At 38.0% G+C, this 20,836-nt stretch overlaps 1 protein-coding gene and 1 long non-coding RNA gene across 22 annotated transcripts in view; one reads left to right on the plus strand and one right to left on the minus strand.

The window, feature by feature from the left end:
* Nucleotides 1–13,837, minus strand: part of LOC148867952 (GroES-like zinc-binding alcohol dehydrogenase family protein) — a 40,242-nt gene extending 26,405 nt beyond the window's left edge. For 10 of the 20 annotated variants that reach the window (XR_016108250.1, XR_016108253.1, XR_016108249.1 and 7 more), the window contains exons 1-5: nucleotides 13,309–13,746; nucleotides 12,289–12,463; nucleotides 12,113–12,204; nucleotides 11,713–11,971; nucleotides 6,457–6,600 (exon numbers count right to left, since the gene is read on the minus strand). Coding sequence is in view for 6 of the 20 variants with exons in the window: in XM_088973904.1 (XP_088830030.1) it covers nucleotides 6,457–6,600; nucleotides 11,713–11,971; nucleotides 12,113–12,204; nucleotides 12,289–12,463; nucleotides 13,309–13,649 (1,011 nt within the window). In the remaining 14 variants the exon portion in view is untranslated. Of the gene's footprint in view, nucleotides 1–6,456; nucleotides 6,601–11,712; nucleotides 11,972–12,112; nucleotides 12,205–12,288; nucleotides 12,464–13,308 lie in introns of all 20 variants that reach the window. The other 10 variants (XR_016108260.1, XR_016108259.1, XR_016108257.1 and 7 more) reach the window with 5 other exon arrangements.
* A 138-nt stretch (nucleotides 13,838–13,975) lies between these two features.
* On the plus strand, nucleotides 13,976–20,580 carry LOC148867953 (uncharacterized). 2 transcript variants are annotated; one of them, XR_016108262.1, is made up of 5 exons: nucleotides 13,976–14,427; nucleotides 14,521–14,642; nucleotides 18,839–18,931; nucleotides 19,046–19,123; nucleotides 20,088–20,580. It is a non-coding gene; the product is annotated as an uncharacterized LOC148867953 (long non-coding RNA). The 2 variants fall into 2 exon arrangements; XR_016108261.1 differs by lacking the exon at nucleotides 20,088–20,580 and having other exon boundaries at nucleotides 13,995–14,427; nucleotides 19,046–19,261.
* The last annotated feature ends 256 nt before the right edge of the window (nucleotides 20,581–20,836 follow it).

Genomic DNA, 20,836 nt, shown 5'->3' on the forward strand with positions numbered 1-20,836 from the left:
CCCAACAACACTAGGCAAGTAAACTGCTCGGGTTTGACTTCCAGGTAGAACACAAGGCAGGGACCTTAAATCGGGCCGCAAATGCACTGTCCAAGCATGACGAAGATGCTATACACCTTTGTGCGATCTCCAGGCCCCGCATCACCCTATTGGACAGCATTAGGAGTGTACTGCCCCGAGCAACCAACCCGAACTGGTTCATCCACGACAGACTAGTACTATACAAGGGGCGGGTATACCTCCCGACAAATTGTCCATTAATCCCCGCCATCATCTCCAGCATTCATAACGCCACACATGAAGGGGTTCAGAAGATGTTGCACCGCGTCCACACCAATTTCCATTGGCATGTTATGCGGGCTTCGGTTAGGGATTTCATCCAGAGTTGCTCCATGTGTCAACAACAAAAATGGGAGAATTTACACCCGGTAGGCCTCCTCCAGCCGCTTGCACTGCCAACACAGATCTGGGCTGATATCTCCATGGACTTCATTAAGGGCATGCCCAAGGTCAGGGGGAAATCAGTTCTATTCGTGGTGGTGGATCGTTTCTCCAAGTATGCACATTTCATTCCCTTATCCCACCCATACAACGCAGTTTCGGTTGCCCACGTCTTCTTCACACATATTTTCTGCTTGCATGGGCTACCCAAATCCATCATTAGTGACAGGGACCCGGTCTTTACCAACACCTTCTGGAAGGAGCTATTTCGATTCTAGGGCACGACACTAGCTTTTTCATCCGCCTACCATCCTCAGACGAACGGACAAACAGAGGTCGTAAGCCGGATCATAGAGATGTACCTCCATTGTTTTGTGAGCTACCAGCCACGGCGATGGGTGGATTGTCTTCCATGGGCCGAATACTGCTACAACACAACCTACCACTCCTCTCTTGGCATGACTTCGTTCCGGGTTGTCCATGGTCGGGATCCCCCCGCCTACTGTCCTACGAACCCGGTTCGACACGGTTGGAAGAAGTCGACCGTAGTCTACAGGATCGCGATGCCCTCCTGGCTGAAGTCACTCTCCGCTTATAGCAGGCTCAAACACGCATGAAGAATATCTACGATTAGCGCCACAGGGACCTAACCTTCGAGCCGGGACAATTCGTGTGGTTGAAGCTCCAACCGTATCGGCAGCATTCTCTCAAAGGCAGATCTCCCCCTAAATTGGCCCCCAAGTTTTACGAACCCTTCAAGGTGGTACGGTGAATCGAAAAGGTTGCATATCAGCTTGAGCAACCAGAGCACAGCAAACTCCATGATGCCTTCCACGTGTCCTTGCTCAAGCCATTTACAGGAACCCCCCCTGACGAGGTACCTCCCCTTCCACCCATATGAGACGGCAGGCCCATTCTACAACCTCGAAGTCCTAGTGGCGTGGGACGATCTACCACCAGCTGAGGCCACCTGGATTCCCTGGACTATTCTACAAGACGCCTACCCCAATCTCGAGCTTGGGGGCAAGCTCGTCGTCCAGGAGGGGTGTAATGTTGCGGATGCGTTCATAGGGAGGACATACAGCCGTCGACAGCAGCAGTGAGGAGGGGCCCACAAAGGTGGCAGCTTATCTTAGCTCATCTTATCTTATTCTTAGTAGTTTTCCTTATCTTCTAGAGTTTGATTTACCTATTAGAATAGGAGTTTGTTCATCCTAAAAGTGTGAATTATCCTTATCTGTGAGTATTCAAATTCTATTGGGAGTCTTCCCACACCTCTTGTAATCTCCTATTTAAGGAGCTACAAATTGAGAATAAAGCATTCAGTTTTCAGTCAAGAAAGAGTAGGAGAGTTAGGGTGATCTCTTGAACAAATCACCCTCAATTCGCCACCATAGGGTCTGCACGCAAAGGGAGGGGCAAGGGGAAGTTGGGAGTTCTCCTCGTGGACCGACCCGTGACAAGATCCTACACTAGGGTCCATAACACCCAACTCCCAACATTAAAGCATATTTTTAACTTCAAAGACAAATACCCAAAGAACCATGCATATTGACTTGCCCATATCAAACATGCATGGTTTAGGTATAAGAACCTTGTTGGATGTCTTTCGGTTGTGCTTAACATGGAAATACGTTGCAACAACTTTTCCACACTTAATTGTTTCCTAAAAAAAAAAAAATCTCATTGACAAAAATATCTTTCCTTTCTCACCATTTGTTTATCAAAGCATGCATCTTGGAAAATCTCAAGGAATTGACCAACGAAAATTTTCACAATTCCTATGTTGCAAGGACAACTATAGTTCTAGACAGCCATACAAATGTTGTGGATGAGAGATTACATTTTAAAAACCCCTTCGAGAAGATCTAGGGATTGGCTTATGTACGACAATCCTTCTGTCAATAGCCGAATGAGTGCTAAACAATTATAATAGTGTACCAGAGGCAAGGTTCAAAGTATTGGAAACACAAGGTCTATTGGAAAGATAATTTTAAGATACGTATCAAGATATGCAAGGATATGGACGAAAAATCAAGATAGAAAGAAATACGTTAGGAAACTTAAATAAATCATAAAAAAATATATTACTAACAATAACTACAAGTTTTATACAATTGTAAATAGGTCATTTAAATGTAAAAAACCATAATTTAATGGGCTATATAGTGTGAAATATTGGGATACAATTAGTAACCGTTGAAAAATGATGAAAGAACTAAAATGTAGAAAAAAAAAATCAAAAATGTGAATGTGTATACATCGATTTTCAGATAACCAAGATAATGTATTTTAGTATTTATTAGTATATAATTTTTATTAATTAATTCTAGCTTTTATTAATAAACATCCACTATGAAAGAGAAAACTTAATTAAAAATAAAAATGCATATGACCATAACAAACAAATATGGGTGTGGCCTAGTGGTGAACTTATGGTCGTTAAAATCTAGTAACCAATGTTCAAATCTTGCTCTTGCTAAATTTCGTAGCATTTATCCTAACAAAACAAAATTAATGAGAGATGATCATTAATTCACGAAATTAATGATAGAATTCGAATTAGGCACTAAAGTTCTAGTTTAAATTTACAATTGCCTTTAGTTATAGGAATAATTGACTAATCAATGAAAGAGAAATTAGACTTAAATATAGGAGTAACTAATGAAATTAATGAGAGAGAATTCGGAAATAAATATAAATTAGTGAAATTAATGAAAAATGACACCCAAAACGAATCAAGTGTATCACGTTGTATCAGACTGTTTCGAGCCTATATCGGCCGATAAAAAGCCAAAATAACCCAATACGTGCACATATCTATATGACATAAGAAAACAGAACATGTGATTTCTAAATGTTACATGTATTGGGCTCTTAATGAAATGATACGTATCGGCCGATACAGCCTAGTACATTGCAAAATTGTAAACCTTGATCATAAGAGGAGAATCTAGAGGAGTCTTTTCAATAAAAAAATAATCATCTTCTTTCAATAAACCAGCATTTTGTCATAAAAATATTTTTTTCGAGTGGTATTCTTTTGAAAATGGGAAAGCTATTCCATTGCATTTCTGCACAAAAATAAGTTACTTCCTCAAGCTTTGTTGTTCAAATTATCATCCTCCAATAAAAAGAGGTAATCTGTAGACACCCCATTTTTACACCCTTTAGTCTTTCTACAGCACTCCAAGCTTCAAGCATGCTTCAGTTAACTTCTCAGCCAACTAGATGCATTTTTGAAATTTCACAAAAGTTTTAATCTCTAGGCCAACAAATCCAATACAACAGGTACATAGAGCCTGAAATTCCAAATCTAATAGTACCATGATTACCCAAACCCAATACAATTTACCCTTTCATCCTAAGGCACAAAAACAAAATTGATTTCAATCGTCCAATTGAAATCTTTTTTATCCTAAACCTCATCTCACATCAAATTAGATATCTAACACCATAGTTATATAGATCCCAAAATTCCAAGTCCAATGATATCAACACCCAAACCCAAAACCATTTACCCCTTCGTCCTAAGACACAAAGCTAGAAACGATTCTAATCGTCTGATTGGAATATCCTTAAACTCATCTTACATTAAATAAAAAATCCAACACCATAGGTACGTAGAGCCCAAAATTCTAAGACCCTAAGTCAGAATCAATTCTAATCATCCGATTGGAATCTTTTCGATCTTGAACCTTATCTCCTATCAAGTTAGAAATCCAACACCATAGGCATGTAAGACCCAATATTCCAAGTGCAATGATACCAAGATCACCCAAATACGAAACCATTTACCCCTTTGTCCTAAGACTCAAAGCCAAAACCGATTCCAACTGTCCAATTGGAATCGTTTTTATCTTGAACCTTATCTCACCTCAAAACAGAAATCTAACACCATAGGTACATAGAACTCGAAATTCCAAATCCAATTATACTAAGATTGCCATAATCCAACACCATTTGCCCTTCCATCCTAAGACTCAAAGTCAGAACCGATTCTGATCATTCAATTGAAATTCTTTCGATCCCGAACCTTATCTCACATCAAGTTAGAAAACCAAGCCTGTAGATACATAGATCTTGAAATTCTGAATCCAACGATACCAAGATCGTTCAATTCCAACATTGTTAATCCCTCAGTCTTGAGACCCAAAGCTAGATTCAATTTGTGCCCTCTGTTATCAGGCCTGTATTTAATTAAATAAATAAAAAGAACGCTCCTGGTATTAGCCTAGAAGGAGAAGAGACGAAGAAGAAGAGGAGAAGAAAGGTCAAACAGAATAGGTCTATACAGTTTCTGTCGAAGAAGAGAACTGCTACACAAAATGTTTAATTCATAATAAAAGGTAAAATTACACTATTACCCCTATATACAAATGCTTGAGAATAGAGACAAAAAAGACACTAATTTAAAGAAGGGAAAAGACTAAAATAACTGTAAAACAAAGTTTGTATTTTAACACTCCCCCTCAAGTTGGAGCATATATATCATACAACTCCAACTTGTTACAAATGTATTTCATCCGAGCACCAATCAAGCCTTTGGTAAACAAATCAGCTAGTTGATCTTCAAACTTCATGTATGGGGTAATGATTTCTCTACTGACCACCTTTTCTCTAACAAAGTGGAAATCAACCTCTGTGTTTGGTCCTCTCATGATATACTGGATTGGAAGAGATATGAATGGTAGCCTAGTTGTCACAAAATAGCTTCATGGGGGTTGTGACTGATATTCCCATCTCTTGTAACAATTGTCTCAACCACACCAACTCACATGTAGTGTGGGCCATGGCTCTATACTCGGACTCAAGCACTACTCCTAGCCACCACATTCTGCTTCTTGCTTTTCCAAGTAATCAAATTCCCTGCCAAAAAGGTGCAATAACCAGTTGCTGATTTTCTATCAGTAACCAATCCTGCCCAAACAGCATCAGTGTGTCCTTCCAAGGAAAGTTCTCCCTCTTTCTTATACAACAACCCTTTACCTGGAGCCCCCTTCAAATAGCGTAGAACTCTAACAACACCTTCCCAATGGGTTGTCCTTGGGTTCTGCATAAATTGGCACAATAATCCAACGCTGAAGGAAATGTCAGGTTTTTTTTTTTGATAATTAAGGAAATGTCAAGTTTTGTAATGGTTAAAAAAATCAGTTTTCCAACTACTCTCCTGTACTGTCCAGTATCATCTAGGGACTCCCCCTCACTATCAAACATCTTCACATTCAGATCTATAGGAACTCCCCCTTACTATCAGACATTTTCACCAATACTTTCTTAAATGTTTGAGCAACACCTTAGAGATTATTTTGTAGGTACCACCAATCAAGCTAATGTGTGGAAACAACACCATGGATCTTCGGTATTAGGAAAATGAAGGTGGAATTTCTGTCATGGGTATATATGAATGTCATCAAATACATGCATCACCTCCATAAAGAAAAAATAGTTTATTTCTTCTTTTATAATATATTATATATTCTACATTTTTACTTAATTTCTTAAATACATATTCATCCCACTACAACCAAAAGAAGAGAGAGAGAGAGAGAGAGATACCCACCATCTTTATGGATAATCGAGAAACATATTTTATTGGAAAGATCTATATACAAAGCGATGAGTGATTTCCCCAAAGTTATGGAGTAGCAACCCCCTTTTTACATTTCACCCCTTTATGTTGTTTCCCAATGTATTTTTTACCTACTCACACCTTGTCTTGCCAAAGAGTTGGTCATGACGTTCGCCAATCTCTTTATCCAATTAAATCTTGCAATCATCTCCCTTGTCGTTTTAAATATTGTTTTTTGATCTGTGTTATATTGTAAACTCAACCTAATAAACTTCCAAGCTGAATTTTGGGTTTTTGAGTGCTGATTCACGTTATGGTTCGTCATAATGGTTATGATGATAACATGGAGTATCTCTTGGGATCAAAAACTAGAAAAGGGGAAAAATGAAAACATAAAGCTGTTTGAAGTAATTGCAAATAACCAAAGAATCAAAAGCACCTACCTCTGATAGACCATAAGTATGAAAAACATTGATGGATATCAAGCCCTTCGCTAGCCAAGACAGCAGCTCCTTAACAGAATCTTTAAGCAAACCAGGCTGATGTATTTTATAGCTCCCCCAGTACAGTCCATGTATTGTCCAGTTCTAAAGAGCAGCATACAATGCAAAGGAGATTAGAGCTTATGATTTATAATCTACTTAAACAGAACATTACCCCCTTAAAAGGAAAGAAAAAGGCAAATAACCAAATGCATCAGCAGACGGCAATACAGAGGAAAAATAAGAAGCACAACTTTCACTTTATACGAAAGTGTGAGAACTTGAAATTCTGTCATTTAGTTGACAAGAAACCAAGTCAAGGATCAGAAATGCAATTTACTACTAAACAATTTTTTATAATTTAAAAAAAAAATAGGAAATTCTTAATTTATTGCCCTTAAAAGTTTGATGAGATATTCTAAAAGTCAAAAATATCATAAAATAAATTCTAATAACAGGTCCTTAAGTGAAGAATGAAAATCAGAAATTGAATTCATTATATGATTTATTGTACATCTTTTAGAAGATGTAGCCACTCGGAAACCAAAATACTCCAGCATTTCCTCCACAGAGCAGCATGTTGCATGCCCCTACCAGTTTCACCATGGCAGCATGCTTGAAAACATAATAGCCATTCATATTCAATCATTGAGATTGAAGGAATCAATTCAATGCAATATTATTTTTCTAAAATAATATACCTGATGAATATTCACACCATTTCTCAAAAAATAAATAAATAAATAATAACTGATCAATAAAAAACTCATTCCAATTCCTATTTGAATGTTCAATAGTCCTTAGTATCAGTGTCGTAGGATGGTATCTATTTTAACAGCAGGCTTTCATGTAGTTTAAGCTCTTTAAGAATGGAACAGTTGAAACTAGATTAGTTCTGTCTTCAATCTGGGCATATAACTAAAAATCGTACATTTTTCTATCTTATTTTCATCTTTATGATTCATTTCACAATTATCAAATTTTATGGTATGGATTTGAAATGGAAAAGAAAGCTTCATTTTATCAATGAACAAAAAAAAAAGATTTGTTATGGATCATACAAAATTGACCCTTCTCATGCTTTAAAATGTCCACAAATTTCCTATTTTTTTATGACATTTCCATTTCCATAGGTATCGACACAAAATTTTGCTAAAATTGACATTTTCTCCAATGAACACTACCGGCACTACATGGAGCACAAGAGATAGTATTATAACATAAGTTGGTGACAATATTTTATAGATATGTGGATTAGCAATGTTACTGCACGCCTAAAGGACACAATTACCACTTTATGATAGCTTGTTATTCATTTCAAACATGGAGTTAACTATTAGTTCTTGTTCATGTAATAGATTATTTGATCGATCTATTCGATACATTTGAATTTTCTAAAGTTCAAATTTTGCATTAACTCATTCCATCATGTAGTTTTGACTTTTAGGGTTAACAGGACAACTTCACAACATATTAATTTGTTTATGACCTTACTTCCTTAGCTTTGTTTAATAAGTTGGAACAAGACAATATTTAAAAAAAATGTGCCTACGCTTCTTTTATCATTCATAAGATATCATTCCATATTTTTGCATATTTCACAATGTTTCTACCATGTCCATAACTTTTACAATATTTCTAACATTTCCAACATGTTTCCTGTATTTAGATTATTGATATTTTGAACAGTGCTCTTCTCATACATAAAGATTGATCTAAGTGGAAAACTTTTTTTTTTCTTTTTTTTTTTTTGCAGTCAGGATCGTAAAGTAAGGGTTTATGGTGATTCAAAAAACTACAAAATAATCATCATCCAAGTCTTATCCCAACCATATAGGGTCGGTGTTGGTGTGAAAATTTTAATAAATTCTCAAGCAACATAATTCACTCAATCAAGTGATTGAGTTTTTATTATTTTGGGTAAGGCCCATTCAAGGAATCATACGTATTGTTCCCCTTAAGTACATCTCCATAAGAAAGTAGAGAACACCTTTTGATTCTGACATGGAAAAATGACTGCTAAAACAAAGGAAAAGAACAATAGGGTACTTAAAAAAAAAAAAACTTTTCTTTTCTTTTACATCAAGTGTACAAGAATGAGAAGAAAGAAAAAGAAAATACAATTGAGAAACTATACAACAATACATTTCTCTTTTATTTTTTAAAGAAAATTTCCTTCTCACTCCTTTCTTCACAATAAGCTATAGTCAATAAGACGAAATTCTGATTGTAGACAGCATTAATCCTTGGAATTTTGCATACAAAAAAAGAACCATAGTCAATCAAACTGAATATTTAATTGTAGATGATTTTCATCCCTCTACTCTTCATTTTCATTTGGAGGGAACCATAATTAGCCTTCGAGAATTAGACTGTAGATGGTTTAATCCCTAAGTTTATCTTGAAAGAGGGACCATAATCAACCAAGTAGAGGCACCTGGTTGTAGATGGTTTATTCCCTTCTACTCTTCATTTTCATTTGAAGGGAACCCTATCAGTCTTCGAGAATTAGAATGTAGATGGTTTAATCCCTAACTTTGTCTTGAAAGAGGGACCATAATCAACCAAGTAGAGGCACCTGGTTATAAATGGTTCATTTCCTCTATTTCCTTTCTCAAAAGTGAAAATAAAAGAGAGAAGAAAAAGGATACATAGCAAAAGACATATATATAGAAAGTATTCACAGAGGACTTTCTTTTTTCTACCTGTATTAGTGAGATTTTTCCTTCCCTGCCTTCCCTTGAGCACTTCTCTTTTCTTCTCTCCTTATTTTTTCTTTTTTCAATAATCTCTTGTGAAAATTTTCTCCGAAGAGTCTCTTTGTCCCCTTTCTAGCTTCCCCTTAAGGTGCTTAAACAAGGAGTGGGGTAGTTATGGAACTACCTCCTCCTCCTAGGTAAAGGACACTTGTCCCTCCCACTTAAAGGGAGGGAACTCCTCACTTAAAGAGAGGGAACTCCCATACGGGATACTTTTTTATAGTTTTAATGATTTGGCTAGCAGACTAGCCAACCAACTTATTTGAGTTCTAATTTATTAAATATTATTTGGATTAAAAAATGCCTTCAACAATCAGTTACGAGAGTCATGTTTCACCATTTTGTTCTGTTTAATGCAATATCCATTGTTAAATTATGGGACTTAAATCAATTCATACTACTTCAACCCAAGCCCTTTTTGATGCACTCCTAGCCCTTCCTAGCCCCTTCAACTTGTAATAGATCACTTCTTATGGGCAAGGTTCAAAGTATCGGAAATGCCAAGTGTATCAGAAAGACAATTTTAAGAGACGTATCAGGATACTCCTTAGATATGCATGTGTACCAGAGAAAAACTAAGATACGCTTGGAAGAACTATAAATACTGAATAAATCAACTATAAATGCTTTAACAAATCATAAAAATATATCAACAACACTAAATATAAGACCTCAATGAGGTGTATATACATTAAATTAATATATTTTAATGATTTTATAAAGAAATATGTTGTAGCTAGTTATAATTTCATTAAAAATCCTATGCTTAACTATAATTTATAAAGTATAATTCTTAAGTTTTAATGTTTTATGGGATGGGAAAAACCCAACTCTCCTATCCAACCATAAAGCACGCATTGGCACAACTTCTATGCTAAATTATAATTAATAATTATTTATTATTTAAATAACTATTATTTATTACTTAAAGCATAGCTGGCCTTAACAATTGTTTTATAGAGCTTTCCTTTCAATCTAAGTAGTAATCATCTATTAGATAAAATTACAAACAAGTCTTAAAATATAGATAGAAATCTAGTTTCAACAATCTATGGATTTTGACTAAAAATCTTATACCTTTTTGCTATAGAAAAAAGGGTTTTCAATCTTGTTTATATTTATTGTATATCCTCCAAAAAATATTAAATAGAGCATTTTAATGATGTATAAATATTGGAGGCAAGAAACTCCTTTTCTATAAGAAAAAGAAGAATTTTTGTTGTTCTGAAAGTAAATCAATGGGAAAATGACAGTCCCCATCTTGTAAATCTATAATCCTACTAAAAAGAAAGGTAAAACCACACATTTTGGGCTAACCTACTTTATTTTATTTTTGTCAAGCAAAAATAAAACTTTTTAGAACTCATTAGACGACAAAATATATATATTTTGTATACAACATTAGACAATTCCATTTCATATTGATTGGTTTAAAACTTTAATTAATAGGAAATTATTGTAAATGAAATTATACTAATGACTCATCAGATTATTCCAATGATTGGTAATTTATTTGATGCAAATGAAGAACTTTAAGAGCTTTTGGTAGAAAGAAATTTTCACTAGCAAAAAAGTTGTTACCATTGCCTACCCTTTCTTTTTCAAATATTTTACAAATACGCTTTTGTCATATAAAAGTACATTTTGTTTGAACCGCCATTCAAGATAAAAGCGGTTGCTCATTGCTATAATTGGATGTAAAAGACATGTATTTTTCTATTCTTTCTCTATATTTCTTTCATATATGATATTTCCTTAATAACATGCAAAAATAAAATACAGATACATGTGCATCACATAGAGTCTCACTAGAGACCAAAATGAAAAATGAGAAATGATGTGATATTTTTTTTCTATTACATATAATAATATAAAGCAATAAACTCCAAGGATCACCCTATAGTTTGAGGTTTTAGCACTTATCCCTTGTTTTATGGTACAGTGACAGCATTTAAAAAAAAAAAGATCAAGAACCACTTGAATGGCAGATATTAGGTGAAATCTTGATCACTCTTGCATATAAACAACAAATGGGCAATTTCGGAAATGTCCATTCACTGTTATCTCTGTCAGAGGTGTGCACAGTTTGGGGGTCTCTTAAAAAATAGAATACGGCATTATGTGCCAGAAACCTCAAAAAGGGGAGGGGAGTTGGAGTAAACTCTATATTTGTCCAAGCTTAAAATACCAAGAAGATTATTTAATTGTTGGGGACTGATAATAATACTTCTACAAGAACTGAAATTTTAGTATTAACTCGAGTACAAATAATGGAGTTTTAAGGCTCAGTTTGGAAGGAGTACAAATACAAATATATAGAGTGAAAAACCTTGTATTTTGTATTATTTTGTATGTATTTACATGGTAGATATTTGTGTTTGTACTCTTTCCATACTGAGCCTAAGCTTTACTGCTTGCATCAGCTAGTAACAGCAAGAGTTGGAATCACTAAGAGCACCTTAACAAGTGCAATATTTGCTGGGATGACAGGGACCTCTCCACTTGCAAACCCTATGACCAGGATATTTGCTCCCCAATTCAACAGTTTCAAGCTTTCTTTTGTGAGATTACCACCTACTGGATCATAGAGAACATCAACCCCTTTGAGCTTCCTTGCCTTCAGGAATTCTTTCACACTTCCAAAAATGTTCCCCTTGCTTATGTCAACAACATGATCAATGCCAAGTGATTTGAGAAACTGTACTTTTTCAGCTCCCCTAAAATCAAAAATATGCTCCAGAAATTATTCATATCCCTTTGAAGCTTTAATAATTTCAGGGTTCAATGGTTGCATAAACAAACAGGAACAGTAGAGATTAACAAAATTCATGCTGCTACACTGTCCAATGCCTACATACCTGGCAACAGCAATGACAGTGGCACCACAAACTTTTCCAATCTGCACAGCTGAAAGCCCAACACCACCAGCTGCACCCAGAACAAGCAAAACCTGTAATTTTATCACCGTCAAAACAAGTTACGCTACAATTTCTCAAAAGCATCACTAGCAAGCTTCTGTGGTTATTTTCTCAACTTCAACTCTTTTGATTCTGAGAAGCCCATGAAACAATTCAAACTTCAATGGGAAGATTAACAGTACTTGGCCAGAGCTTAATCCTGCTCTATGAACAAGTGCCACATGTGAAGTTCCAAATGCAACAAGGAGTGCACCAGCAGCAACCAGATCACATCCATCGGGAACTAAAAACCTTTACGTCAAAGAGAAAGAAAGAAAGATAAAAGTACATGCAAAGTTAATCAAATAAGTTATCCATAAAAATATTAATCAAATATGTAAATAATTAACAAACATGTTAACCAGCGTAACTGCTCATTATTGAAATGACAAAATGAATGAACGAACATACTCTACCACATATATCAGGCTGGACTTGCGAATGAGAAAGTCCAAAAGATTTCCTTAAATTGTCCACTTAGTTTTTCTCTATCTTCTTTTTTCTCCTTCAATTCCTTTCAGTTCTTTCTCATTCACAGCCAACTCATTAAGCATAAACCTATATTTTTCCCGAACATCCATGATAAATTTGATTGATCAAATTAATTTTTCCTGTTCCATATTGAAGCAAACCGGGTACTTATCTATATCTAAGGTACCAGGTAGAAAACATGCAAGTTTAGGCACTAGCATGAAATTCTTATCAGCTGCAATGAAATCTGTAGATGTTTTGAGGTTTTCTTGAAATAGGATTTAGTTTAATTTAGAAAATTCAGACGTCGTGAAAACATGCTAAAAGTTAGGTCCGTATCCAAGCAAACCCTCCAAGACCCCAGATAGCTGGGACCAACAATGGGTAAAGGCCTTTTTAGTTAGGATTTTCAGTTCAGGAATAAATATACAAACATTTTAAAATACAAAAGCTTTTGCCGGTTCTTGAAAAAGAGATCTTCAGCTCTTATATCTCAATATTAAGAAAAAAATAGTTTGTTCTCCCTGCTGGTGGTTGGAATCAAAAGAGTCTATTACTTGTTTATGTACCGAAACAATAATACAAGAAGAAAACATGAAGATCATTTTCAAATAACCAGAACTTACAATTCTTTCTCATCCGCGACGATATATTCAGCAAAAGAGCCAAGGGCTGCAAAGGAACAAACCCTATCACCAATTTTCAACTTGGAAACTTCATTTCCAACAGCCTCCACCACCCCGGAGTAATCGGAACCCGGAATGAAAGGGAGAGGAGGCTTTTCCTGGTATTTCCCAACTATTTGCAGATAATTCGCGCAGTTTAGGCTGGTAGCTTTCACCCTTACTCTAACAGCGGTCGAAGAATCCAAAACAGGGATTGGATAAGAGGTTGATATGAATATCGGTGAAGCTTCCGACAGTGGGACCGTTGGATCACCGATCTTTCTGCAAAGTAAAGCTTCCATTGATGAAAGTTGGGTTTGAAGTGAGCTTCAAGTGGTCTGATGCATTGCCGGTGTGTCTGTGTCCGATGGTTTTTAGTTGTTTTCGTTTTGATTTTGTGAGTCCGGATCTGTTATATAGCGCTACTCACACCAATATCTCCCGCATTAGCGGGACTCGTGCCGGCCGTGCGATGCATGAGAATATGAATATCTAATCTATATCTATATAATAAATAAATATATATATATATATAAAATTCTGGAATGGGTGGTTTCTGCATTGACTCGTGCGAGTAGATTTTCAATCTCACGTGTAAATAATTGGTTCATGTCTTCGATACACACTTGTTCTGACTTTTTTCATAATTTTTCTTTTTGAGAGGCTTCTTCCGTTGCGAAGGGAGAACGGAGGAGGTCCTGGAGGCTTCACAAAGGCCTTCCCGAAGTCTCCCTCTTGAGCTCTTGAGTTCTGGAAGCAGCCGCAGCGGCGGTTTGGCCTCCTCAACTTGTTCATCTTAGCGGCGGTGCCTTCCTTCACCGATCTCTCTCTTCCTCTCTGATTCTTCTTCTTCTTCGTCTTCTTCTTGCCCCCTCTCCCTGTTTTCGTTTCTTCTCAACCACCGCCGCTGCAACTCTCGGCAGCGGTGGTTTGGCCTTCCCATCTTCCACTTGTCTGATTCCCTCTCTATGTCTTTTTGTCCCAACTCTCATTTTATTCCTCTCCCTTCTCAACGAAGCAGAGCCAGCGGACTCTCCCTGTTGCAGTGTTGACAGAGTTCGGAGCCAAAATCTCAACCGAGTGAGTATTTTGATTGCTTATTTTATTTTATTTTATTTTTATTTTGTGCTCATTTTCTGGATTTGTTTTCTCCTTTGCATTTGATTAATCAAGATTTTGGGGAGGAGCCGAGGAGGAAGTTGAGGGCTTATTTTTGGGTTGAACAGTCAATCGTGCAAGAACCTTACTATTCTCTCTGCCTAGACTTTCTAAGATGTACAAGTACTCATTTTTAGGTAACTTGTGATCTTTCACTATACCGACCACTCGTTTATTATGGGTTCTTTAGTTTCTGAGCAATCGTTCGTGTGCTTATGTCATGACATAAAAAGAAAAAAACTAAGATAGTAGTTGAGAGGTACTAGGACTCGGGGCTGAAGCTGAGGTAACTTGTGATCTTTCACTATACCGATCAATCGTTTATTATGGGTTCCTTGGTTTCTGAGCAATCTTTCGTGTCTTTATGTCATGACAGAAAAAGAAGAAAACTAAGATCTTAGTTGAGAAGTACTAGGACTGGAGGCTGACATGGGTAAGGCTTAAAACTCCTATTATGGGAAATTCAGTGAACTGTCAGGTGTTCATATTGTTTATGTATATGAACAGCTACGCCACCCTAAGAAAGTCACTACAGAGGAATACAACGAGTTCTACAAGAAGACCTTCAATGAGTACTTAGACCCTCTAGCTTCCTCACACTTCACTACAAAGGTAACAAGAACAATAATAATGACAATACATGCGACAGTTACTGATGAGGGCAGATTTGGCCCTCCAGTGAAATTGTGACATGTGGCACCTCGTGACAACTAGGAAAACACCCAATCAACAAACTTACGAAGTTGGTGATCCACCCGGGCACCAGTCTGGTCGGCCTTGCGCGACCTACGTGCGGCACACGCAACCTGCGCGGCACACGCGCGACCTGCGCGAGCTGCGTGCGGCGTACGGCCTGCGCAACCTGGACCAGCCTAACACATGATCCGGCCAAGCCGCCCATAAGGCACCCACCGACAAACCTGGTAAGACACTGACCCGCCGACTGACACAGGCACCAGCTTGACGACCTGGTCTAGACACTAACCCGCCGACCTGATGACTTGGCCTAGACACTGACCCGTCGACTGACGCAGGCGCCCCTCTGACAACCCGGCCCAGGCGCCGACCTAGCCGCCTGACGACCTCGAGGAGTTCACCACCGTACCCCGGTTCTGACAAGATGCGACGAGTCTTACCGTTTGGAGGCTTTTCACTCACCTAACTCGCGAGGACTCTGGGATATATAAAGACCTCACCCCCAAAAGGGGAGGGGGATGAAAAAAGGGAAGTAATCCCTACTCTCTAGCTCTCTCATATTATTTTCAAAGTTCTCTACAATAAGAGTGCTAACTTAAGCGTCGAAGAGCCCCCATCAGGAAAATACCCTTGGGATCTCTGCTTCAGTTCTCGCAGGTCCTTCAGCTCCCGCCGCCTACAAAGAGGAGGAAAAGATGGAGTTCTCGCAAGTCTCTCAGCTCCCGCCACCTACAAAGAGGAGGAAAAGATGAAGTTCTCGCAAGTCCCTCAGCTCCCGCAGCCTACAAAGGAAAGAAGACCACCTCATGCTGAGGGCAGTCGGATTGCGCCGCACCAGGGAGCTCCAACATTCTCTAAGTCATCGGCCGCCTAATAGGCAGTTCGCCACCAGGCAATTCGTCACCGAGCAGCTCGCCACCAGGCAGTTGCCACCAGACAGTTCACCATCAGGCAATTCTCCATCGAGCAGTTCGCTAGTAGGCAGTTCACTACCAAGTAGCTCATCACTAAGGCACGCCACCACCGGGTCAAATAACGAGGTACTTAGCCAAAAAATTTTACATCACAAAACATTGGTACGTGGCCGAAAACGGTTACATCAATTGGCGCCGTCTGTGGGAACACGCTACAAAAAGCTAAGTTCTCATCTTGCCAAAACTAAGTCCTTACTTTTTAGAAATTGAAGCTATCGCTTTATAGTTTACATTTTTTATGAACTCAGAGACTATGCAGGGAGCTAACGGACTAAGTAGCTCTACCAGCCTTATTTTCAATTCAGATAATGCCACATCAGTCCTCTCCGCAAGGTCCCCCCTACAAAGATAAGCTCTTCATGGCTTCCGCGGGAGTTGGCGGCCAACTGACTACATAGGCGCCCTTACTGGTCAAGCCTTCCAAGGCTCCCGTGTGAGTTGGCAATCTAAATTTAGTAGTGTTGCCCCCGAAGGTCGAGCCCCTAGGAGCTTCTTGTAGGAGTAGGTGACCGGCATTACGAAGCTGATGCAGGCCAAGCCTACGGGCCACATTACTACATAAGACCCGGTCGCCTCTCCGACACGGGCAAAAGTCAAAGAAGAGTAGACTACTAATTTGGAATCGCATTTCCTGATTTTAGAATCATATTCAATGATCCTACTTGAACCAAACCAAACCAAATTTGAACCAAAAGAAAAGGGAGTGATTATAACTGATCCAGAGAAATAATATCTCTCAAAGTTGGTGTTCATGCTCAAAGAAGACACCAAGATCTGCTCCTGCTGAAGATGACACAGCAACTGTGGAACAGAACCAGCAGAGTGCGTTCTATGCACTGAATCCTTCACAAGAATCCTCTAGAAACAATGAGCACTGAACTGAATCAGCCTTTTAGCAAAAACCGATATCAAGAACTCTTTCTTGATCTTTCTCTCATAGAGAAAACCGAACTGGTGGTGGTTGGCGGCGACTGATGGAGAAGAGAACTAGAGAAGAAAGTGGCGAACTGCTTTTTCTTCTCTAGGGTTTATGTGATCCAATCTTCAGAATGCAGGTGTGTTCTCTGTGAAATCCCTTGGGTTCGAATTCATGTAATTCGAATTAAGGCTTCCTCCACTTGCTTAATGATTAAGAAAACTTCCTAATCATATCATGAGTTGCCCTTATCCAAATCTGTATTTGGATTAGGACACTTCTTAATCTTATCTACAGATTAGATAAGCTTTTGGGCTCATCCTAATCTCAGATCCGCCCCCTTTTGTGACTGATCAAATCAGCCTAGTTCGAAATGGGTTTTAAGCCCATTAATTAATAAGTGCTCAATAGTCTTCCAAAGTGCTACCCAGTTGCCTAAGCATTGATTTACACACCAGCCACATGGGTTCGGCCCAGCCTCTGTTACAAGGTCTAGCCGAATTCACTAGGAAGCCAAGTGAACCCCTTGAGCTCATCACATGGACCCTATGGGCCCAGTACTTACACTAAGTGGTCCCTGAGCTAAGCCATTTTATAAAAACCTTGCCCAATTGGGCTTCTTTGTATGGCATGGGACCCAAGCATTGATCTACACACCAGCCACATGGGTTCGGCCTAGCCTCTGTTACAAGGCCTAGCCGAATTCACTAAGAAGCCCAGTGAACCCCTTAAGCCCATCACATGGACCCTATGAGCCCAATACTTACACTAAGTGGTCCTTGGGCCAAGCCATCTTATAAAATCCTAGGGACTGTGGGCAAATGCAAGATTAGCCCATCAGGTACTATCCCAAATGACTTTACACTTAACTTCTCAGCCCATAATGATCAAGCACTGCCCGACAAGAGAGGACCTCTCCCTCGGCTGCAAGGAACAATGTTGCACTCTCTACTCACATGGATCCCGGGAATTAAATCCATTTGCAAACAATTTGAAACCATACATAAGTATATATCATATATATAAATTTTGCAAAACAAAATTCCAACTATTGAAATCAATTGCCAGTAGTTTGGTTTCCATCAGAAAAAGTGCATTCCCGATCATTACCTTTGTCCGACAAAGGGGCTGATCCCGTCACTATGATCACCCACTCAGATGAATTCTCATACTGTCCCAACATACCCAGGTTTTGACCCCTGCTAAGGATTTCACTGATTGGCATATCAAAGACAGTCCAATCCGACACCTAGTGCAGTACCATAATCGAGTCTAGGGGTCAGGTGTAACTTTCTAGTTTTGCTCATCAATCTTCAAGGTCCAAAGCAATACTGGAAATCTGGTCCGGTTCAAGGGTTCAAGTAATCCTACACTACATGTGCCTTGGGTCTCACCCTGGCAAGCCACCCCAACAGTTGGCAGCACACCAGTGTCAGCCTTGACGGGATAAATCTCCCCAGACTTATCCAATGGATGTGAACATTTAAAACCAACACAAGTCTCATTAAGTGTCCAGTTTTAGGGTGTTACGCAGAAATATACCACACAACATGAATCAAACATGTACTTTATTTATTTACATTAAATATCAAAAATACATCAGAACTGATTGAAGCCAAGGGCATACAAAAACTGTCCAACAACATGATCTTTCATGATGATCCACAATTCAAGGGAATATCACACTATACTCCCCTTTCTCTGTAATCGGTTTGCTTACATCTGTCTGTTGTTTCTAATTGATCAGTTTCCAAGGTATTTGAGTTTCATGAAAGGTGTTGTGGACTCAAATGACCATCCACTCAATGTTTCTCGTGAGATTCTTCAGGAAAGTCAAATAGTAAGTTAATCTACCACATGACCCCAAACCTTTTAGAGACATCTCTTATTCTTGTTTTATTGTTTATTTGAGTATTCATGGCCTAGTATAATTAGCTTTATATCTTGGTTATAGGTAAGGATTATGAGGAAGTGATTGGTCCGGAAGGCCTTTGACATGATCCTGGGCATATCTATGAGTGAGAATAGAGAGGTATGCCACTGTTTTTCTTCTATTTCTTTTAGCCTTTTTGGATTTTGTTGCGATGAGCAAGGGTTCAACTAAAAGCATTTGTTAGAGATATTCCAATTCATGGAGGAATCAATCATTTTTTTTACTATTTTACAAAAAGACTATAAAAGGTTCTGGGAGAGCTTTGCAGGAAACCATTTTATTTGCACGAGGGCTATGTACATCCTTATCCTTATTTTTGAAATATCCAAACTCTTGGAACTAGAAGAACTAAAAGTTTTTGTTTTTTTAGAGATGGCAAAACCCAACCACACTAGGGCGGGGCTGGGTTTTGCCTGCCCCATATTCAACCCTGAATTCAAAGTTCCCATCCTGAACCTCAGCGGGGTTAAGAATCTTAACCCCATCCTCATCTCGGAGAACGGGGATCCTTGACTTTGCCTCACCCCGCCCTAATCATACTTACTTGTATACTTATTAATTTATTTTTTGATAACTACCGAAAACTATTTTATTTTATGAAATATATATATATATATATATATATATATATATATATATATTATGTTATATAATATAGTCAAGGTGAGTTTAGGATGGATTGGACAAATACCACCCCCGACCCTAGAGTTTTGGGTTTTCCCCAAACCCTTGGTGGTCAAAAAATGCACCCCAGTCGGGGTGGGGCACCACGGGGATGAATCGAATTGCCACCTCTTAAAAAACAAGAACAAAGTTGTTCCAAGGGACAACCAATGCTGTGAGCCAATTTATATGGGCATTTGATTTAAGTATTTGGAATATTAAATGACATCTACTATATATATTGTCTCCATACATTAGACAGGATTTCATTTATTCTTAATTACTCTTTAATACTAACCGATGTATGTAGGATGTTAAGCATGTTGAAAATATGTTGACCTTAAGAAATTATTAACTTCCATCAACTATATATCAATTTTATACTTTTTGTAACTGTCAGGACTATGCGGAATTTCCCTCCAATAGGTGGAAATTGTATCAATCGACTTAATTGGAGTATTGAAAACCTCTAACTTAACTGATATCATCCATTCTTTTCTAACTTGTCACATGGACTGAATAAAAAAGGGATCTCCCTCTTAAATTAAGTTTGAATTAGATAGGGGCTTTATTATTGTTGATGTTTCTTTCTAATTGCATAGGATGTAGCTCTGTTCTTGCAAAATTTGATAAGTGTTCCCGTAAGGATAGTTTCAGGTGTTGACATCATTGTTCCACAAACAAATAATTGGTTGGTTTACAAGATGAATAGCTTGTTATTTTGGGAATTATATGTTTAATAGCTTTGTTTGTAAGATGTTCTCTTGTAATGCATATAAAATTTGTATTTCTTTTGGGAATTGTATATTCAACGACTTTGTAAGATATATCTGTTATCATATATATATATAATATCTTGGTTCGTTCCAGCAGAGACTGGGAGACGACCACAACTTATTATTTTTTCCTTTACTTTTTACACTCCCGGTTACTTGGTATTACTCGCCCGGGCACCCCTCGCTAGTATTATTTTAACAAGAAGCCAAAATTTATAGGTTGAATGGACTTAGCAGTTAGCAATTATAAGAAACCCGAATTTTCTGGGTCCAATGACTGATGATGAATAACACGATTGAGTGAAGCTCCATGGATCATGATGATATATGATTCATGGCCTGGATGTTTAGCCTCATTCAGCATGGTAAATAA

Source organism: Nelumbo lutea, chromosome 2 (genome assembly GCF_056320005.1).
Source record: "Nelumbo lutea isolate HS-2025 chromosome 2, American lotus-T2T, whole genome shotgun sequence".
Lineage (NCBI taxonomy): Eukaryota > Viridiplantae > Streptophyta > Magnoliopsida > Proteales > Nelumbonaceae > Nelumbo > Nelumbo lutea.